The 20,550-nt window shown below is 40.2% G+C and overlaps 1 protein-coding gene across 6 annotated transcripts in view; it reads right to left on the reverse strand.

Annotated features, from left to right (window-relative positions):
- The window catches only part of tcf12 (transcription factor 12), a 134,381-nt gene that overhangs the window by 27,260 nt on the left and 86,571 nt on the right, over positions 1 to 20,550 (reverse strand). For all 6 annotated transcript variants that reach the window (XM_067437408.1, XM_067437406.1, XM_067437404.1 and 3 more), the window contains 2 exons: positions 11,636 to 11,768; positions 11,333 to 11,385 (listed from right to left, as the gene is read on the reverse strand). In XM_067437408.1, coding sequence (XP_067293509.1) covers positions 11,333 to 11,385; positions 11,636 to 11,768 — 186 coding nt within the window. The remainder of the gene's footprint in view (positions 1 to 11,332; positions 11,386 to 11,635; positions 11,769 to 20,550) is intronic.

The following is a 20,550-nucleotide window of genomic DNA, read 5'->3' on the forward strand; positions in this document are numbered from 1 at the left end:
GAAAATATATCACAGTAGATAACAGTTACATTCAACTGTACCAATTTTTCGCAATATTACTGTATTTCCAATTAAATAAATGCAGCATTGGAGCATTTGCGACGTTTAAAAACATTAAAAAAAAATCTTTATGACATCATACGTTTCAACAGTTCAAGTTTTGTCTTATTTATATTATATTATACTTATATCAGTGCATACTTCTGACTTTCACGCCACGCACTTGTTTGCCCTTAACCAAGTCTTGTGATGTTGCGACCTGTGGCTGTTGTTTTAATAGTCCCCCACAGTGGCGTGACAGCAAACACAGAGAGCTGTTGAACACATCCAACAGCTGCAGAGGGGCCGAGCCTGACGTCAAGCACCGAGAGCAATGACGCTCCATTTCCTCAGACGTCCCCTCCTTGTGCTCACACTGTACCCACTGCTCCCCTTCCTGGGCCTCTTGCCCATAGACCAAGGGGGCGGTAGGCTACACAACCGAAATTACAGGCATACTAGGGGTGGAAGGCGACGATGAGAAGAAGGAAGGCAAAATGAAGGGAAATGGAAGGGTGGAAGTGGAAGAGAGGCGAAAGCAACAGGCTGGACACAGTCATTGAGAATGAATGGACAGGGGTGCAAAAATAGATGGGGAGGCCAAGGTCGTCCACATGCTGCGAACACGCTGACCTGTAGCACCATCGGTCTCTTTAAAGCCCACTCCACTCCGGGCTCTTTCATGTCTGTCACTGCAGGCTTCCCAGTCCAAACACCGTCCTCCTTCGGACCATTCACAACATTATTGTTATGGAAAGATGAAAGCCTTCCCAGAAAACGATACTTTATTATGCTTTCCCCTCTAATTCTATTATTATTTATTCTCTTTTCTTCTCTGAGTGAGACTCTTTCAATCGTGTCCAAGGTGGTTGAGATCGACAGGCTGGTACCACTTTAAACCTGGAGCAGTTTCAATACGATTCTTTAGGAGAGAGATGGCCATGATGGAGGAATGCTTGAAGGCTCCATAAAACAAATCCAGATAAAGAATGCACTGCTGGGAGGAAAAAAACACAGAAAAATAATGAAAGAGACAAATGAAAAGGGACAGAAATGAAATCACAAATCACTGACACATGTCCGGAGAGTTCACAATGCATGTCTGCTTTGTTCTCGCAAGAATTCCACACAGCTGCCATACATAACTACATTATGGTCACCCCTGTGAATATAACCAATCACTGATGAGTTTCTTGGACATTTACTTGAACATGGTTGTTACATTCAGTTACCAGTTAAATACAACACCATAAAGAAAAGAGAATTTTGCCTTAACCAGCCAAAAGCGCAACAGGATGTTTTTGTCAGACTTTATTTCATATTTATCAAATATAAAGTGTGTCACTTTGTGCTGTATTTTGTGTTTAGTGAGGGCATACAACTTGCTGGAAAATGCTGGAAATGTAATGTATTACACTGAACCGTCGAGTCGCACCTGGGCGAGACAGTGTTGAGCCAACCCAGTTCTTCAACACACCGTAGACGCAGGAGGTCTGGGATTCACCTGCACTGATTGTGTGGATTACGGAGTTTAAATGTAATAGGTGCTGCAGACAGTCTGTCCCACTAATCAATCTGCAAACTAGACACTTCCACATCAACATCCCCGCACACATCCCACGCCTGCAAATTAGAAACATGCAGAACGCTCATCTCAGCCCATACAAGCTAATTTAACATCTTCGTGTTTCTATAAGGCCATTCATCACAACACATTAGGAGGAAAATTTCTCTCCATGGGTCTTGTGGGCTTATAAGCATTCTGTTATGTGCTTGTAATGATTAATGTTTCCCTGTCTGAGGACAGCGCCCAGACAAAACACGGAAAAAATGGCATGAACATTATATTAGAATAACACCAGTATTTAGCAAGCATCTCCTCCAGACATGATAAATCCACCGGGGCCCTTTCATCAGGGTTCAGGAGGGAGCCTTTTTGCGTGTGTCTGGGCCAACGTTTTGGTTGAGCAACAGGTCTTCATCCTATTACGATTACCTGACATCAGGCTACAAGAAAGCGGCTCACCCACTTACCTGGCTTCCACCTACAGCCACAGCCCACAGTGAAGCCTTCTCTACATGTGACATCTGCTGTCTGCTGACCTACAACCAGCGTGTCTGGGGCTCACGTGCCGGCTGCGCTCCAGCCAGGTAAATCACGCCAGTGCAGCTCAGATTAGCTGTGCTTTGCACACATCACTTCTTAAGATAATCAGCTCTGACTGTTGACAGAGCACGCTCTTAAAGTGACCATGGCCGTGAAGATGAGCATTCATGCAAAATACAAACAAAATATTTTTTTTCGGAAATCTGAATCGAGCCTCTAACATACTCCTATGCTGTATTCTTGTAGTCTAACTGAAGCTGAAAGGCACACATGTATCTGCTGTTTGTTCTCTTTATGTTTTAGGGCTCTAAAGTCTAAGGAAACTTTAAGTAGACTAAACAGATAAAGAGACTCGTTCCATCGGCCTAAACTGATAAAGAGGTGGGCACGTCTCTGTTCAGCATCAGACACAAACCAGATCTAATCACTTATCTGATGAGCTCATATCCTTTCAGACACACACACACACACACACACACACACACACACACACACACACACACACACACACACACACACACACACACACACACACACACACACACACACACACACACACGCGCTGACATAATTATTTGAATAAAATACTTTTAGACACCTACTGTTTAATTAAAATGACTGCAATGACTAAATTAAGTTGATAATACAATTAAAAGTTAATGATAGCAAAATATCAAACTGCATGCTGTAGATGGCTTTCATGTATTTATGAGGTATAAATGTAATATATGTTAATGTATAAAATAATAATAAAATCAAAACCAAATTATAAAAATATTGGATCTTTTAGCAAACCATACAGTGGTAGTGTCTCTCTCTCTCTCTCTCTCTCTCTCTCTCTCTCTCTCTCTCTCTCTCTCTCTCTCTCTCTCTCTCTCTATATATATATATACACACACACACACACACACACACACACACACACACACACACACACACACACACACACACACACACACACACACACACACACACACACACACACACACACACACACACACACACACACACACACACACATCAAAAAGAGTCACAAAGACTATTGTTATTGTAAAATGTCCTCTTTTTTTTACCTAACCTAAAGAGGTTTTTTTTCAGATGAAGGTAATTTCTTATTGTCAATTTTGTTGTAAAGTACAGATTACTAAACGCAGACAGACAGACAGACAGACAGACAGACAGACAGACAGACAGACAGACAGACAGACAGATACACGCACACACACGTTGTGTTGTTGTGGGGACTTTGCATAGGCGTAATGGATTTTACACTGTACAAACACTACATTTAATCCCCCTACACTGCCCCTAAACCTACCCATCACAGGAAACATTCTGCATTTTTTACATTTTCAAAAAAAAATCTTTAGTATGTTTATAAATCAATTTATATTGTGAGTACCGCTGGCTGGTCCCCACAATGTAGGCGATCTCAGGTTAATATTACATTGTGGGGACATTGTCCCAACAATGTAATATAATCAAGTACACACACACACACACACACACACACACACACACACACACACACACACACACACACACACACACACACACACACACACACACACACACACCACACACACACACACACACACACACACACACACACACACACACACACACACACACACACACACACACACACACACACACACTGACCCAGAGCACTGCCCTCTGGTGGAAGACTTATGACCTGGTGGCCTAGAGGACAAACCTCAGACAGACACATGGTCACATGTGGGACATAATGAGCCTAAATATAAGATAAGTTTGGGAGGAAGTCGAATGTCTGAAGATCAAGAGAGCTATTAAAAGCTACAGGTTACAGGATACCGTCTGAACGTTTGGGTCATGGGAGGATACAGAATGACCTGAGAGAATAAGAGCACAAGACTGTAAGCTCAGAGATATCAAACCAAATAGACCTTTTATTCTATACCTCTAGCTGTAGAATATGCTCTCTAAAACAGAGATGCAAGACCATTGAAACCCAGTGCTGAGGAAACACAAAAGAAAAACGAGAACAGAGATTTTCTCAAGAACAAAGAGCAGTGGCCACATAAAAGCCGTACATCAAACTGTACTGTTATTCTTTACAGGGCTTTAGTGGGGCCTTTTATCCCAAGGCATGTCCAACTACACAGGGTCTTCACTGCCAGGTTGTGACCTTGCATTAGAGGCAGGGGGTTCAAAGAGAGTAGGCAAAGAGGAAGAACTACGCACAAAAGCTGCTTTAGCTTGTATGGCCTGTAGATGGCTGTCAAGTCAAAAATGCAGGATGCATCTTCTGAATGGAGAAACTCCATGAGTCAAGCCGATTTCCTCCAAGCTTTGGGCACTAGTCTTGTGTCCTTGTCGCCACAGTGGATCATAACCTTCTTCTCACTTCTCTCCTGGTGCTCGTTTCCTCGCTAAGTGCAACTTCTGCCTGAGCGAGGGTGCCTGAGTGATCTGTCAAGAGCAAATGACAATCTTTTTTGTCATTCACAGCCAGTGTTCTCGCATGCAAAAGGCCCTGAAGGAAGGCGAACGCTCCCTGCTGCTTTCCCTCCTTGCCTCTCTTCCTTCCTCTCCCTCTCTCCTCCGATCATCTCTTCTGGGCTGAACATCAGCGCCCCGGTGCAAGCATTGTCACATTAAACAGTCGTGCCCGTGACAAGGGTGTTTAAAAAAAGCCTGGCTATTTACACACATAGCTGCAGCTCTAGGCTCTCAGCCAAGTATAACTCTCCCACAAGATGTAGTTACTCGCCCAAAGTCATGGGGCCGTCCATCCGCCTCTGACTCTTTTTCTCCCTCAGTACAAGAACGGCTGTCAGGAGGGCTGGGGTCCTTCAGCACAGGTGCCCACACAGCTGCCTGAAAGCATAGCTGCTGCACCAGACGCACAGGCAAACAGCAGAACACGCGCCTGCCACGCTCTTAGCGGCGAGCCGAGCACCCGTACCTTCATCTGCTCACAGAGATTTCTAAAACCACTAGCAACCAATAAAACAACTAGTTAGCCCGGCATCATGTGGTGAAACTGGTAAGAATTGCACTCACAAAGTCTGCGGGTTGAACAATTAATTGAAATGAAAATTGGAATGATGTAGAATATATAAAAATTTAATAAAATCCAAAATATTAAGAAACACTATAATATAATTTCAATGATGCTAAAATAACACTGGTGTACGCTACAGTGAAACATGGCACTGTGTTCATCGATACGCAAACAGCTCATGATAACAGTGGTTTTAGTGTCTCAGAGAGGATCGGTTCATCGTAAATGCTGATCTGCACAAACTGCATCTGCACTGAGTTTGGGTCGCTTACAACATGAATTTGGGAACGCGGCATATGCCATCCATTTCACTACATTAGTAATGAGAAGCATTTATAAACTTATAGTCAATAAACGAAAAGCTTTAAAGTCTGTATGAAATCAAAATCTATTTTATTTACGTTGTTTGCACACATTACAGGTCTTAGGGTGAACAATTAATCTGTGCCAAGTAAATACACAGAAAAAAATTGTTTGCCGTGGTAATCTTTAATCAAAATCTGAAAAGTTATTTCCGGTCTGGAATAGTGCTCCCTTTCAGATGATGGCAGTTTGAAGGCTTGGGTTCGAATAACCGAATAGCCCTCCAGCCGTTAGTCTGATATGATGAGTGAAAGATGGAGAGGAGGAGCGCTGAAGTAAAACCCTGCCCTCTATTCAATATTCCATTTCGCTTGGAAGCTTTTATTTTGGCGGAAAAAAGCAGGGAGACTTTGAACCCAGTGAACCAGAAGTTGCAACTGATTTTATTTCAGTGCTGATAAAATAAAATCAGTTGCAACTTCTGGTTCACTGGGTTCAAAGTCTCCCTGCTTTTTTTCAGCCAAAATAAAAGATTCATAGTTCAACATTCGAAAATGAATGAATCAAGAAATTGTAGTATTTTATTCTCATTTTTTTTATAGTAAAGTAAAATCAAATTATTATTCAATTTTAATTTAATTTTAAACCGCAATCACCATTTTTGTATTAACATTTTTTAAATAGATTTTTTTCACAAAACGTTCAGACCTACTTATGTCTAAACTTAAGTTTTACAGTGTTTAAACAGTGAATATTAAACATCCGCTATCTTTCTTTAAACCATTTCCCGCAGTTCAAGGGTTAACAATGTTCCCTCGGCTTCCAGCAAGTACACAAATCAAACACGGTTATAAATATTTGTACGTCCTCAATCTGCTGCCATGTCTTATTTGGGGCTTTATTTCGTAAAGCATGCCCTCGTTGCTCTAAAATGAAGCGGATGTTATTCCATAAATATTTACAATCCATACGTAAACTATGCCGATCCATCAGTCGTGTTGCGTTTAAAAAAAAGTGATGAGCTGGTAAGAGGTAAATAGTTAAAGTATTTTTAGGTGAGTTGGGGGTTGAATTCCCTGCAGAGGGTCTGATGATGGGAAGCATTGTGTTCATTTTGTTTATCAAGCAGCTCCACGGGCCTCTAGTGGGGCTCGTCTGCTTACATAAGCAAAAGCTTTCAGAGGCATCTGCAGCTGCAAGCCCACTGTACAGGTACCCTGCAGACTGCGTGTGCGCACACACACACACACACACAGCTGCCCCAGCAAACCCTACGTGGCTCTGCAGGTGCACCTGTGCCACTGTAACTACCAGAGCCCAGATGATTAGCCCTTCAGCATCTCTCGACCAATGTTGATTATTGTCACTAAATGCCAGTCAACACTTAGCGGACTGAAATGCCTAGATTTGCATAAAAAGTCAAGTGGCTGTGTTATCCAATTAAGTTATTATATAAAAGCACATCAAAATCACACTAAATTCCTTAATGCTGACCAAAAAATTCACATGACAAGTCACTAGCCTGACAAGCCAGACCCACATCAAACGGTTGTCTTTCAAACTGCCTCTGCACGCAATTGGACAGCGCTACAACCAACCAGAGCAATGAAGGTGAAACAGAGCTATTTGACAAATTAAACATTCGCCGTATCCGGTCGGCAAAACTCCGAACACATCTTCCCTTTTTAAGAATGACTTCAGTGCCGTTCTTTGTTCTTTTCTCAGAGAAAAGCTTAACTCCAAGTCTTCCAGAGTCGCGGTCAAAGCTGATTCAAAAGACCGCCGTTCGCCAGTTTCACCCCTCGTGCAGCTCTTCTGTCAGAAGTCGATTCAAAACTGAGCTTGCACCTATATAATGTGCGCATACAGTGTGAGATACCCGAGACGCGGCGCTGAGCTTCACGTCCGGTGTGCGACCCCCTTTAGATTGGTTAAATGGCCAAATGTAGTTTCATGTATTTTTATTGGCTGAAGTGCCATGCACAGGTTGTCCGGAAACGCCACGTCCCTTACCATTACGGCAGAAGTCACAGTGTTTATGGTAATAGCATGGGTTTATGATGTCACCAACCCAGGAAGAAGCTCGTTGTAGTCCAAACCGGCCGCTTTTTTATGCAATAAACTGCCATAACTTTAAAAGACAATATTTCCGTTTGCATTGAACTTTCAGCGCTGTAACTTTGCAGATGCTGTTTATGCTTTAAGCAGCAACATTACACACTAACTAAAGTTAAAAAAGTGAAATCGCATGCAACCACCCCTTTAAAACGCTTCAAACAGCCATTCATTTTTTTGTAATCTCAATGTTGTTCATCACAGCACCAAATACTTATTACTTAAAGACTTGATAGGCTATTTATTTTCAAACTTAAACATTCTATATTTTAATCTGGACTACAACATGTACTAAGGATTAGAATTTTTCAGAATATATTTGCTATTGTTCAATAAAACTTTGAGACATACGGCTTCATTAGTTATCATAATGTTAATTCATTATTATCAAGTAATGTTCATTTCTTAGTTACTGTGTAATAACATTACTAAAATAAAAAGAACGTATTTAATGGACCTAAGATAATACTAACAGCTAACGATCAATTGTATTTCTTAACTAACATTAACAAAAAATCTTTCTGTAACAAATGTAGCTATTGCCCAACCTTGGTTACTGCATAAAATAATGAGGGCTTATTGAAATGTGTTCTTTATAGCCTAATTCTTTTGCACTTTAATCTGCTTGAACATTTTACTTTTGTATATTTTTGGTGCATTGTATTATTGCATTTCAACATTCAGAGTTAGTTTTGTTATTACAAAAAGAGTTCTTAAACCTGTTATACTATGACAACACTTTTTGTGCAATTTATTTAAATATCATGGTAAGACCGTATACCGTGATTAAAACTTCAGCAATTAATCGCAACATGAAATTTTTTTACTGGCACATGCCTATTCATATGCTAAGCGCTGGGGGTCAAAACTGAAGGATAATTTGGGCTTCGCTCATAAGGAATCTGCTACCAATAGCTACAGGGTATATACAGCAATCCTTAAGTTAAATTTACTACTTTTTAATACCTTTTTTACTACCTTCAGAATATTTTTAAAACCATCACGACACTGAATTGCAAGTGTTAATCAGTGACCTTTCTATTATTTACACAGATTTTGACATATATAACATACAAAAAAGAATAGATTTAGAATCGACACCAGGAGGAAATCTGTGATAAGTTATCATTCAGACACAGTAAAATACATCTCAACATTCACAAAGGTTGGTTAAGGAGAAGCATTACTGCATACACATTTGATTTCAATTAATAATGGTAATTCAGCAATTCAATTATTTAGTGTTTTTTTTCCAACAACAAAACCTGAGCCAAATATTACATTTCTATAACTGTGATAAGTTGTTGAATTTAACAAAATACTAAAAACTAGTGCTTTAACTAGATTAATCACACATTTTTTCTGTGATTAATCGCAATAAAAAAGAAATGTTTTTTGTACGTTTTTAATATATTTTTTAATATAATAATTTCACAGTTAATCAAATTAATGTAGAAACAACATAAAGACAGTATATTTTAAATACTTGTTTAAATGGCATCTTTTTATGAATGAAGGCCAGTATTACTGATTTTAATACAGCTACTGATTATAATTTTTTTTTTACATTTATCATTAGGCTTCAAAAATATAACAGTTTTTAATTTAAGTAAACTTTAAACAATGCTTATATAAACCTATAATAAATGTCATGTTTACTCCTGCCCTTCCTGTCTGAACAGTCAGACAGACACGCGGATCTCACTGTTTACTGTCTATGGATCGCGCCTCATTCTCTCACAACTCTTTTTGTTCATTTTAGACTTTATATACATAATTTAAGATTGCTCTTATGAGGATAGTCGTTGAAGATATGCCTTGAAGCAAGTCTAAAATAAAACGTAAGCCAGCCCCTTCTGTTGAGCGCGCAGTGCTCTGAGATGATACCGAACGACCACTGAATATGACGTCAGCATCAAACATACGTTGAGGGTTGAGACGGAGACGAAAGATCTTTGATTATGTGCCCATATATGCTAAAGCCCATATTTAAACGAACTAACGCGAAAGCAGATAGAATTTCAATCAGAATAGGACACCTGATAGTCTGAAAAAATAATACCTAATTTGGAAAAAATTAATACCTCTGAGACCACATTTAACACTTTTAATGGCCTTAAATTTGACAATTTTGATTTATCACTTTTTAATACTTTTTAAAACCCCGCGGACACCCTGAGCTAATAAAGTTTTATTCCGTTTGTAAAACTCCTGACCAAATTTAAAAAAAAATCATGTTTTTTGTTCATGTTTTTTTTTCTGTGCTCTAAGTCCATTACTTTGAATTAAACAGCCATAGTGGTTTCCACAGCAATTTCCCCAAAAAGTGATGTTTTCTTTTGAACACATTGGATGGAAAAGTTGCAATATTCACAAATCCTTTTTGTGATTTCACATAAAATCACAAAAAGGTACTGACAGACAGAAGTTCATGTTGTGAGTGTGATTTTCAAGAGAATCCGGCCTTTCTTACAAGAGCAGAGTTCTATATTCCCGGCCGGCATGCACCGTTACTGCTCTACCCTGCGCTGAATTGAGCTGCTTTGAGTTATGAGTCACACAACTGCACCTGCGGCCATGTGTTAAGTAGTGACAAATAAAAGCCCTATGTCCATTTACACAACAAAGAGATGTACCCCACGAGGCCACCAATCTTTCCTCAACCCCCTTACCACCCCACCTCTCCGTCTTCCCTTGTTTTTTCCTCTGGCATTGGTAGGGAAAAGTGTCTCGCTCCCAGAGTCCCGTATCAACTGGAGCGACTCTGTTCCAGACAAGCTACGATTCAAACACAAATTTAAAGACAAAAGTGTGCTGCGCAACTTCTTATTCATGTCTCGTGGAAGAGTCGCGCTTGATTTCTCGCCTGCGTTGCGTGTGATTATTGAGAGCTCACGAAGACTAATCCTGCTGCCACGCGGCCCTAAAAGACCTTGTTTTGTTCTCCGGGTGGAATCCGAATCCTGCTGTATTAACGTGAGGGGATCTCTGTGCTAAAGCCGCTGCATCTGGGGGCGCATTCATTGCAGCCAGCACTGTGGTTTGAGGGCGAATCTAAAAGGAGGCTTTCACTATCTGCCCTCCGTTTTCCCACAATGACTGTTCGAATGTGCGACTTATGCATATAGAAAGGGTGGGAGGGAGTTGGGTGAACGGGGGTCACAGGCGGAGTCAAGCTGAGCTCCACACTTCCTCCGAATCCTAATGTCTGGTGCTCCACCGGGATTATCGCCCATGGAAATTTCCCCCCCAATTCCACGTTATTAATCTCTGTCTGTCCTCCTGTTCTGGCTACATAATGACTAATTAAACATCAAAAGAGCTGTGGCGGGGATGCGGCATGACAGCTCGTGTCCCTGAGCCCTTGTTCCCGCGGGAGAGGGGAGGAAAGGGAGGTGAACGTTGACGGGGCGGCCTCACAAATCAATCAACCATCGTTACCGCGCACCTACGCCCGCCGCGCTCCAAACGGTGGATTCGCAAACACAACAGAGCTGATTTGTGAGGCAGGTTTGGCCTCCCGTGTAAATACGCTCGACATACGCACAGGTATGCGCTGCCACCATGTCAAAAGACGACTTTGATAAAATGGAATTCAAAAATGTGTGTGCTGCCGTACCAACGGCTTTCATTAAACGCTTCTGTTGTGTCTGCTTGTGCGCTAGCATCTATTTTTAAAGCAAAGCGATGGCAGGAAGATGAAATGATGCTGTACTCACAGATGTAGGCAGGCCAGGAGGGGGCTTGCGCACTTTCTTTGTTTGCAGAGGATCTGTGGAGAGAATACAAAAACAACTTTGAAACATTTGAGGGGAAATAAGAATAAACAAGCATGAGGAGGCAGTCAGTCAGATGTCTCTTTGATTACAGGTTTACAAACACAAATATGAGAGCATCAGTGTGGCAGAAATCGAGGAATTCTTAAATTCATTCCCATTAATGTCCATTAGTGTTTGATACACAAACATACTAATGATGCTATAGTCATGCTTTTTAATTGAGGGAATTAGACAGGCACTGACCCATTGAAGACGAGTCCTGAAGGGAGCGTCTTCGTGGATTGGAGCCAGTAAAAGAGTAGAATGGAGTGGGCGACTTGCCAGAGGTGGTGACGGGCCCTGGGCTCGTCAGCCCTATGTCCGACCTAAGATTGGTCTGTGGAGACAAAAAAAGACAGTTCAGGCCTGAGTGTCAACAGTATACTGTATACACTAATTTAAATGACCAAAAAAGTTAATGTGTGCGTGCAAATCATAAACATTTTTAAATTTAAAAAACAAACAGTAATTAAGGGCTTGCAATGTTAAAATTCTACCATACAGTCAAGAAGATTATTATTTTAACATGACCCACAACCCATAAATAGCCAATATTAAAATTCTATATTATTTTTTCCAATAAGCTAAAATAAAATAGCAAAATCTACAACTGAATTTAGGCATCACAACATCATAATGTACATTATAAAAAAATATATTTGATCTATTTTATTTATATTTTGAATAATTATTTATTTAGTTTGCATCAAAATAGTATTTCGTTATACAGTCATACCAAAAATGATCCAGACACCAGATATAATTTTGTACTAGTGAGTGCAAGACACTTCAGTTCATTTATGTAAATGAGTATAGCAAAATAAAATAAACTGTGACGACATATACCCAAAGATTCTTCATACAGATGACTACCAGTAAAATGTATACAAATTTGGGACCAAAATTATTCAGACACTTTGACCTGACCATGTTTAGCTTGAGTGTTTTTTCTTAATTTGCTAATGCGACCTGTCACACCACAGGCTCAACAAAATGAAGCATTGCTTGGTAATTGGTTGACCTAAATTGTTATTATCTAACTATATACTTAAATTTAACAGCTGACAGTTGATTTTAATCCATTACGTACCTTTCTATCAAAGTTATCTGACATTATCAGGAGGAATTTCTTGTCATATTTTATTACCTTTTTCTAAACTATAGCGAATAAACTGTGTTAATGTGAGAAATGTTTGAAGGTGTGTAAATAATTTTGGTTTGACTCTATACACTCACGCGCGCACATGCACGCGCACGCGCACACGCACACGCACACACACACACACACACACACACACACACACACACACACACACACACACACACACACACACACATGCTTACACTGTAAATAAATCATGGTTCTACATGATTATATCTCCAGTTGTCTTCTGTGTGATTTTAGTTTGTGTTGTGTTAAGTGGTGCAGTAGAGTGGTCAACAGCCGCTCCAATGCATGCTTGGTCTCCCAGTATGAGTCCTGTTACCTGATTCCTTCTATTCTCCGTCACTCTTTCATCCCCCTCCCTACACTGCTCTTCAACTCAGTAGACGATTAGGCTTATTTGGCTTTTTCTCTAATTGGCCTCTTAACCCAGTTTCTCGACAGAGTGGCTGTTGGTCAAGGGTGCGATAGCCTCCGGGAAAACCATTTACAAACCTGATGTCTACGCTAATCTCCTGGTCATCAGACGCAGGTTTCGGGGCAACTGTCTCTGCTCTCTCCTCACGTAATTGGCTGTCCGTCGACAGGTTAGTGGCCCTGTCGACTTCATGGGCTCTATACCGGGTGTTTTGTCAAGTTAAGCCGGCACAGTTTTTACAGGGTAGCTGACAGTTCCTGAGATCAGACAGATGGTTTAATGAGGCTTGAGCCGGCCACTGTCGTATACCCCCCTCCCCTGATGGGTCTCTCATCCTTCACTCTCCTGAGCTCGCTGCTCCTTTAAGTGAGGATGTGTCCCTGGCTGTGTGTGGATATGCCCTGGGGCCGTGATCAGGCCTGATCAATAGCGGTTCACCACGAGCAGAAGGGGAGGGAATCACTAGGTCAGACTGATTGGATCGATTTCTCCTTGGACTTCACTGAGCTGCTGGCACTCTCACATCAATAACTGCACAATTGTGTTCAGTAAAGAGGAAATAGCAGAAAAACTCTCAGGTTTTTCTTCTTCTCCGTAACAAGGCCTGATTGCGTCCTTCTGTGAAGCAAAACCTTCCTTCATGGGTCACATAATATCTGAAATGATCATACATTTGCCATCATGCATCATATTTTAACCTGTGTGATGCTTTTATCTTTATATACATATATATATATATATATATATATATATATATATATATAAAATACATTGATTTAAAGATTAATTAATATTTTTTGAAATCTATTATAAATTGAAAATAAATTTTTTTTTTTTTTACAATTTTTTTATTTTATTTCGTCAGATCACTCAGATTTGAATAGATCCTAAAAATTTGCATATTGTAAACAGGAAATGTATCTGATATCAAAGTCATATAGAAGTCATAATCAAAGCCCTGGTCGTGGTAGAAGAAAGCACTTAAAAATAGCTGCTACTCCTTAAAATTAGCCTATTAAAACAAGGGCCATCAGATCATGTGAGAATCAGGTTGGCTTCTCCTTTACTGCAGGAGGAATGAGGGGGAAAACGAGCTCTCCAAAGTGACAGGCTGTCAGGGAGGTGGCATCATTGACATTGACATGGCAAAACAGACTGACTAGCGTTGCCTTTGTTCAATGATATGAAATCCTCACAGCAATATTATCTTCTTACTTTTAGCTGCAAAGCAAAAACAAGAAGGGGAAAGCGCCGGGGTCAGATGAAGGACCGATAGAATACTAATTTACCACTCTGGAGAGAGTGACTTTAAGGGGGATTTACTGTGGTTTATTATAGTGATGTGAAATTAGTTGAATCCTATTTAAAGATTACATTCAGAGAACTGGTGGTTCCATGAAACTAAAGGGGATTAGAGTGATCTTTGTTAAATTGAATATAGAATTAATGAGAAATTTAAAATTTTCTAAAGAAAAACCAAGCTGTTGCTAAATAGTTGCTAAGAAAAAAATCCCTTAGTCATTTTCAGGTTTCTAGAAAGGTTTCAGGTTTATGATGTATTTTTTCATCTGCCAGGGGAAATTTTTTAAGTCTGATTGCTTAGAAAAGTAATAATACACCTGTCGTCAACAAATCACATGCTTTGAGGTATCATTCATGACCATTTTGGGATGGGTTACACACCAACGTTTAATACTTACGGTTTGGACTGTGTATAAATCCCTAATACTAAGTATGAGCGATTGCAACAGCGTTATACTGACAAAATCCCAGTTTATTTCCCAACAGGGTATGAGTGTTTGTGTGTGAAAATGGCCGTGTGTTCACGAGTGAGAGGAAAATGACTCCCCACCATGGTTTAGCCTTTAAAACAAGTACTCAGCTTACATGACAGTCTGGTCAATCTTGCGGATACTGAGAAGTAGTGTTCATTATAAGAGCACTTGACAGAATCACAGGGGCTTCTGAGCCCGCTCACATCTGAACAATCATCTTCCTGAGTGAAATGTCAGGCAGATTGGTGGAGATAATAGCAGTCATCTGTCAACTGCATCCTGCCGCAACAATCAGAATAATCCTCCACACAGGGGACGGGCGCAGAGCTTACCTACAGCCACCGTTGTGGCTGTGCGGCTCTCTACCGCTTCACTATTTTCATGTTTCATGTTTGGATCATGGCATTTCACGTTTCAAGGTTTAAGACTGCAAAAATAGTGCAACCTTGAGTGATGTATTATTAAAGTTATTGCAAAGCAAAGGCAAGCAACAAATGAATCAAATGTGTTATTTTAGGATGTATAATGTAAAAATCTGTTAAATGGTCAATAAATATCCTCTTTCCTGCATAGAGAAGCATACACTTGTACGAGGTGGGTAATAGACAAAATTTTCATATTTGGGTGAACTAATTCCTTTAAGAGTCATTTGTTTGGGTATGACTGTACTGGTAGCATTGGATGGCTTTGATTCGCTCATAAGAGTCATTTGTTTGGGAATAAAGTGACGTGGTTTGTGCTATATGTTTCTGATTCACTATGAAGAAACGACTCGTAAAAGTCATTGGTAACACTTTAGTATAGGAGCACATATTCACTTTTAACTATGAATTTTACCTCAATAAACTCTTAATTTACTGCTTATTAATAGTTAGGATAGAACAGAATAAGGCATTAATATGTGCTTTATAAGTACTAATAAAAGTCAATATCACAGTAATATGCATGCTAATAATCAACTAGTTAATAGTGAGAACTGAACTGTAAAATAAAGTGTTAACAAGTCATTTGTTTGAGAATAGAACTTGTGCATTGGTTTTGAGTCACTAAAAAAGCTGGCTCACCAAAGTCATTTGTTCAAGAATCTGACTACAATGTTCACAAAGTACACTCACCTAAAGGATTATTAGAAACTCTCCTTCAATTTCTCATTAATGCAATTATCTAATCAACCAATCACATGGCAGTTGCTTCAATGTGTTTAGGAGTGTGGTCCTGGTCAAGACAATCTCCTGAACTTCAAACTGAATGTCAGAAAGGGAAAGAAAGATGATTTTAGCTATTTTGAGCGTGGCATGGTTGTTGGTGCCAGACAAGCCGGTCTGAGTATTTCACAATCTGCTCAGTTACTGGGATTTTCACGCACAACCATTTCTAGGGTTTACAAAGAATGGTGTGAAAGGGGAAAAACATCCAGTATGCGGCAGTCCTCTGGGCGAAAATGCCTTGTTGATGCTAGAGGTCAGAGGAGAATTGGCTGACTGATTCAAGCTGATAGAAGAGCAACTTTGACTGAAATAACCACTCGTTACAACCGAGGTATGCAGCAAAGCATTTGTGAAGCTACAACACACATAACCTTGAGCTACAACAGCAGAAGACCCCAAGAGGTACCACTCATCACCACTGCAAAATAGAAAAATGAGGCTACAATTTGCAAGATGCTCAATAAAATTGGACAGTTGAAGACTGGAAAAATATAGCCTGGTCTGATGAGTCTCGATTTGTGTTGAAACATTCAGATGGTAGAGTCAAAATTTGGCGTAAATAGAATGAGAACAGAGCCATCATGCCTTGTTACCACTGTGCAGGCTGGTGGTGGTGGTATAATGGTGTGGAGGATGTTTTCTTGGCACACTTTAGGCCCCTTTAGTGCCAAATGAGCATTGTTTAAATGCCATGGCCTACCAGAGCATTGTTTCTGATCATGTCAATCCCTTTATGACCACTATGTACCCGTCCTCTGATGGCTACTTCCAGCAGGATAATGCACCATGTCACAAAGCTTGAATCATTTCAAATTGGTTTCTTGAACATGACAATGATTTCACCGTACTAAAATGACCCTCACAGTCACCAGATCTCAACCCAATAGAGCATCTTTGGGTTGTAGTGGAACAGGAGCTTCGTGCGTCACACAAATCTCCATCAACTGCAAGATGCTATCTTATCAATATGGGCCAACATTTCTAAAGAATGCTTTCAGCACCTTGTTGAATCAATGCCACGTAGAATTAAGGCAGTTCTGAAGGCGAAAGGGGGTCAAACACAGTATTAGTATGGTGTTCCTAATAATCCTTTAGGTGAGTGAATGGACATGCACCTATTTACTGGTGATAAGCTGTTAACTCCAAAAAATCAGCTTATTGAAATCATCAGTTTTCCCAGTTTACATGCAAACCAGTAAACTGACAATGCAAGTAATCCGCGTTTACATTACTTTATTAATAAACCGGGTTATTTCCTTGTAGTGACGTCAAAAATAATAATGTCCGTATATCTGACTCAAATTTTTCAAATGTTACGTCAGTTGTGACGTTAAATAAAGTGTGCACCCTCATGCAGTTAAAGATGCAGCGTTTTGACTGAACCTCTTCTACGTCTGCTGCATGAGAAGAGAAAACACAGTTTGTCAGTTTTACAGTTGTCTGGGTCTTAAACGAGTCTGCGTTCATGATATATGTCCTTATTTCATGCAAAACGCTAGCTCGCTCCGTCTAGATGCATTAAAATCTGCTCAGGTTTGCGTCTTTGTCACCTATCACACATGCACACTTCAGTAAGCCGATATAAATCAGGTTAATGAGTTTACATGCAGCACGAAATCGAGGTAAGAGGCAAAACACTACCTGTCCCGACCGGTTTATGCTTAAGCCGTTTATGACCTTACTCCGATAAAAGAAAACGAGTTACTGCGTTTACATGACCATGTTCATTGTTGGCTTAGTAGGCATAATCGGCTTAAGAACGTGCCTGTAAACGCACCCTATGTTTCTAATTTAATTTAAACTGGTTATTATTAGTCACTCGTTTTGAAATCTACAACGGTTGTTATGTGTAGATTCAGTAGTAGTGTTGCAATGCCACAGTATATAACACTGCAGGAAACACTGTCTGAGTATTGTATGGAGTTTGGTTCACATCAGCGGAATAATGCACGTGCGAGAATCGAAATAAGCTGCTCTCGCTTCCCAAGCCGACATGAAATCTACAGTTTTTTAGATGAATTACTTGTTAGTAAAAGAAAGCAGCCAATGAGATGCTTGTCAGGCAGAGATACAGGGGCCACAGCTGGCTGAGACAGTTTGAATATTTAACTCAATAAAAGGTGTACAGTTCCACATCAGGTTCAAATGATGCAATAATACCTCGCTGAGGGAGAGGTTGAGCCTGCAAATGATGACAAACCTCATAAAAAGACAGGCTGTTTGGTTTTGTGAAAATCCTGTAACCGCTTCCCATCACTGCCAAACACTTGATAGATTACTACTGCAGATATTTCCATTCTTGGCACTCGCTGAACAAATAGGCCCTTTTATTAGGTTCCGCAATGTGCATTGCTCAATTTTCGAAGCAGACTGGGTTATTAGGCGCCCGATTCGTGTATTAAAAACACTGCTTCTCCGATAATCTCTGCACCTGATAGTCATCTGTTTATATGCGCGCGGCAGACGCGATGGCCGTATTAACACGCGGGGTACGGAATATTAATGCAGCCACCCCGCAGCCCGCATTCTTCCCACATTCGCTCAGGAACCGAATGGCTTTTTCCCTCTTCCTGTTTTTCTTCAGCGACTAGACAAACTGAGTCTCTGCCAGGCTCTGATCTGTGCAGCTGCAGGCCAGCATAAATTCCCCAGTTCCCACACAAAATGTCTGAACTGGCATTCCCTTTCAGAAAGATCTTTTATGAATGAGCGAACGCGCCAGAGAGCCAGCCGTGTTTTCATTCGTTCTGACTAGCGCCATTCACTGCTGGCAAACCGCAAGGTGCTTTAAAAGGTGTGCTTGTGTGTTTCTCTTCTCCTGAGATGGGTGCAGCGCTCAGAGGCCGAGGTTATTAAAGGGTCGATCGGGTCGAGGGCTACGCTGACCTCACACTTAAGCTGGAGAGCTAGACTTCCTCTAATATCATCTCTTAGCTGTGGCATTAAAGCTAATTTAAGCCAAGGCCTTGCATGCTAACTAAATCCTTCTGCTAATAACCACACACTGAAAAAACAAAAAAACTGTGATTTTAACCATAAAAGACAGTAAAATTGCTGCATTAAAAATGTAATAGAGCTAATCTTACATTTTTAAATGTTACATTCAGATTTTTTCAGAATTCCCTGAGATAATTAATTTACTTCACTAATTTGATGGATTTTTATTTTAATAATAATGTTTCTTCATTGATGTTTTTGTCATCAGTTATGCACATTACATCTTATGCTGTTGGCCAAACATCATTCTCATTGCTTAACCGCTCCATTCCACACCGATCCGGATATGGTTTCATTTTCCACTGTGAGGCTGATAAAGGAGATCTTTGGAATGTAATACAAATGCATCAGTTGTTGCCAAGAGTTTACTGACGTACGTGATGTAAATAGCACATGCGTTATGAAAGATGATCTGATATTTCTTTTCATATTATTATTAACTTTACGTCGTTCAAATAAAGGGCTGATACAGAGAAACTGGTAGCCAGGCAACAGGCAAGTGACCAATCCTGAGTGGCGACAACACTACACATGTTTAGTCAAATATGGGTGTTGGATTTACCTGTTTAAATGTTTTTTTAATTTTATTTTCTTTAACGGTTGTTCTGTAAATGTGTACATTTTTATACAGAATTATTCAGGCAACCTCAGTTGCCAATTTTTTTCCGTAAATACGACAGGAACTTTTAACAGTATAAGTATAGCACTAATACGCAACGCAATCTATCTAAGATGGCACTAGCATGGAAAAGAGTTTATTTTTTGGTTTCCCAGTAGTCATTACAACAGGTTGGAGAGGGGGCGGACAAAATGTAAACAGAGCAAAAGCGCAAGCAACAGGCGGTTAAAAAAATGTGGAGGGGAAAAAAGAGTGGGGGGTCTCCAAGTACACTCTCTGACTGACTGACGTCAGCCGCGTCAGAGAGAGAGAGAGAGGGAGAGCGAGAGCGGGGTGGTGTGCTCACACAATCCTGTCTTTGTTTGGAACATCTGTGTGGCTGAGGGAGGGGAGCAGGGCTGGGCTCTGTGACCCTGCTTTAATGGAAGTGCTGAAAGTCATGTTTCTGTGTGCTGAAGGCCTGCTCCCTACACACAACACATTCATAAACACTCCCACTAAATCACAGAGCCGGGTCATATTAAAAGCTATTAAAAAGCATTCAGATTAAAAGCATCCAGACAAAACACTCTTTCAACATTGTCTGGGGGGAAAAAAATGGACCGGAAACTATAAACAAGGTTCCTATATCTTTAGACCAATGCATTTCCCAGACTTTGATTAATTTTATTGTTATTTAAGATAAGTAGATCATTTTTGATGCCACTACACTTTTTTGTTAATGAAGAATGATTGATTCTGAAGGATCATGTAACACTGAAGCCTGGAGTAATGATGCTGAAAATTCAGCTTTGTCATCACATGAATAAATTACATTTGCAACCCAGCTGGCAAAATGAGTTGCAATGAGAACTTTTTTTTTTTTTTTTTTACTGAGTTAGTCATCTTCACATTCTCTGTTAAAAATGCAGGAAAGCTTCAAAATGATGCAAGTTTT

Source organism: Pseudorasbora parva, chromosome 1 (genome assembly GCF_024679245.1).
Source record: "Pseudorasbora parva isolate DD20220531a chromosome 1, ASM2467924v1, whole genome shotgun sequence".
NCBI classification, from domain to species: domain Eukaryota; kingdom Metazoa; phylum Chordata; class Actinopteri; order Cypriniformes; family Gobionidae; genus Pseudorasbora; species Pseudorasbora parva.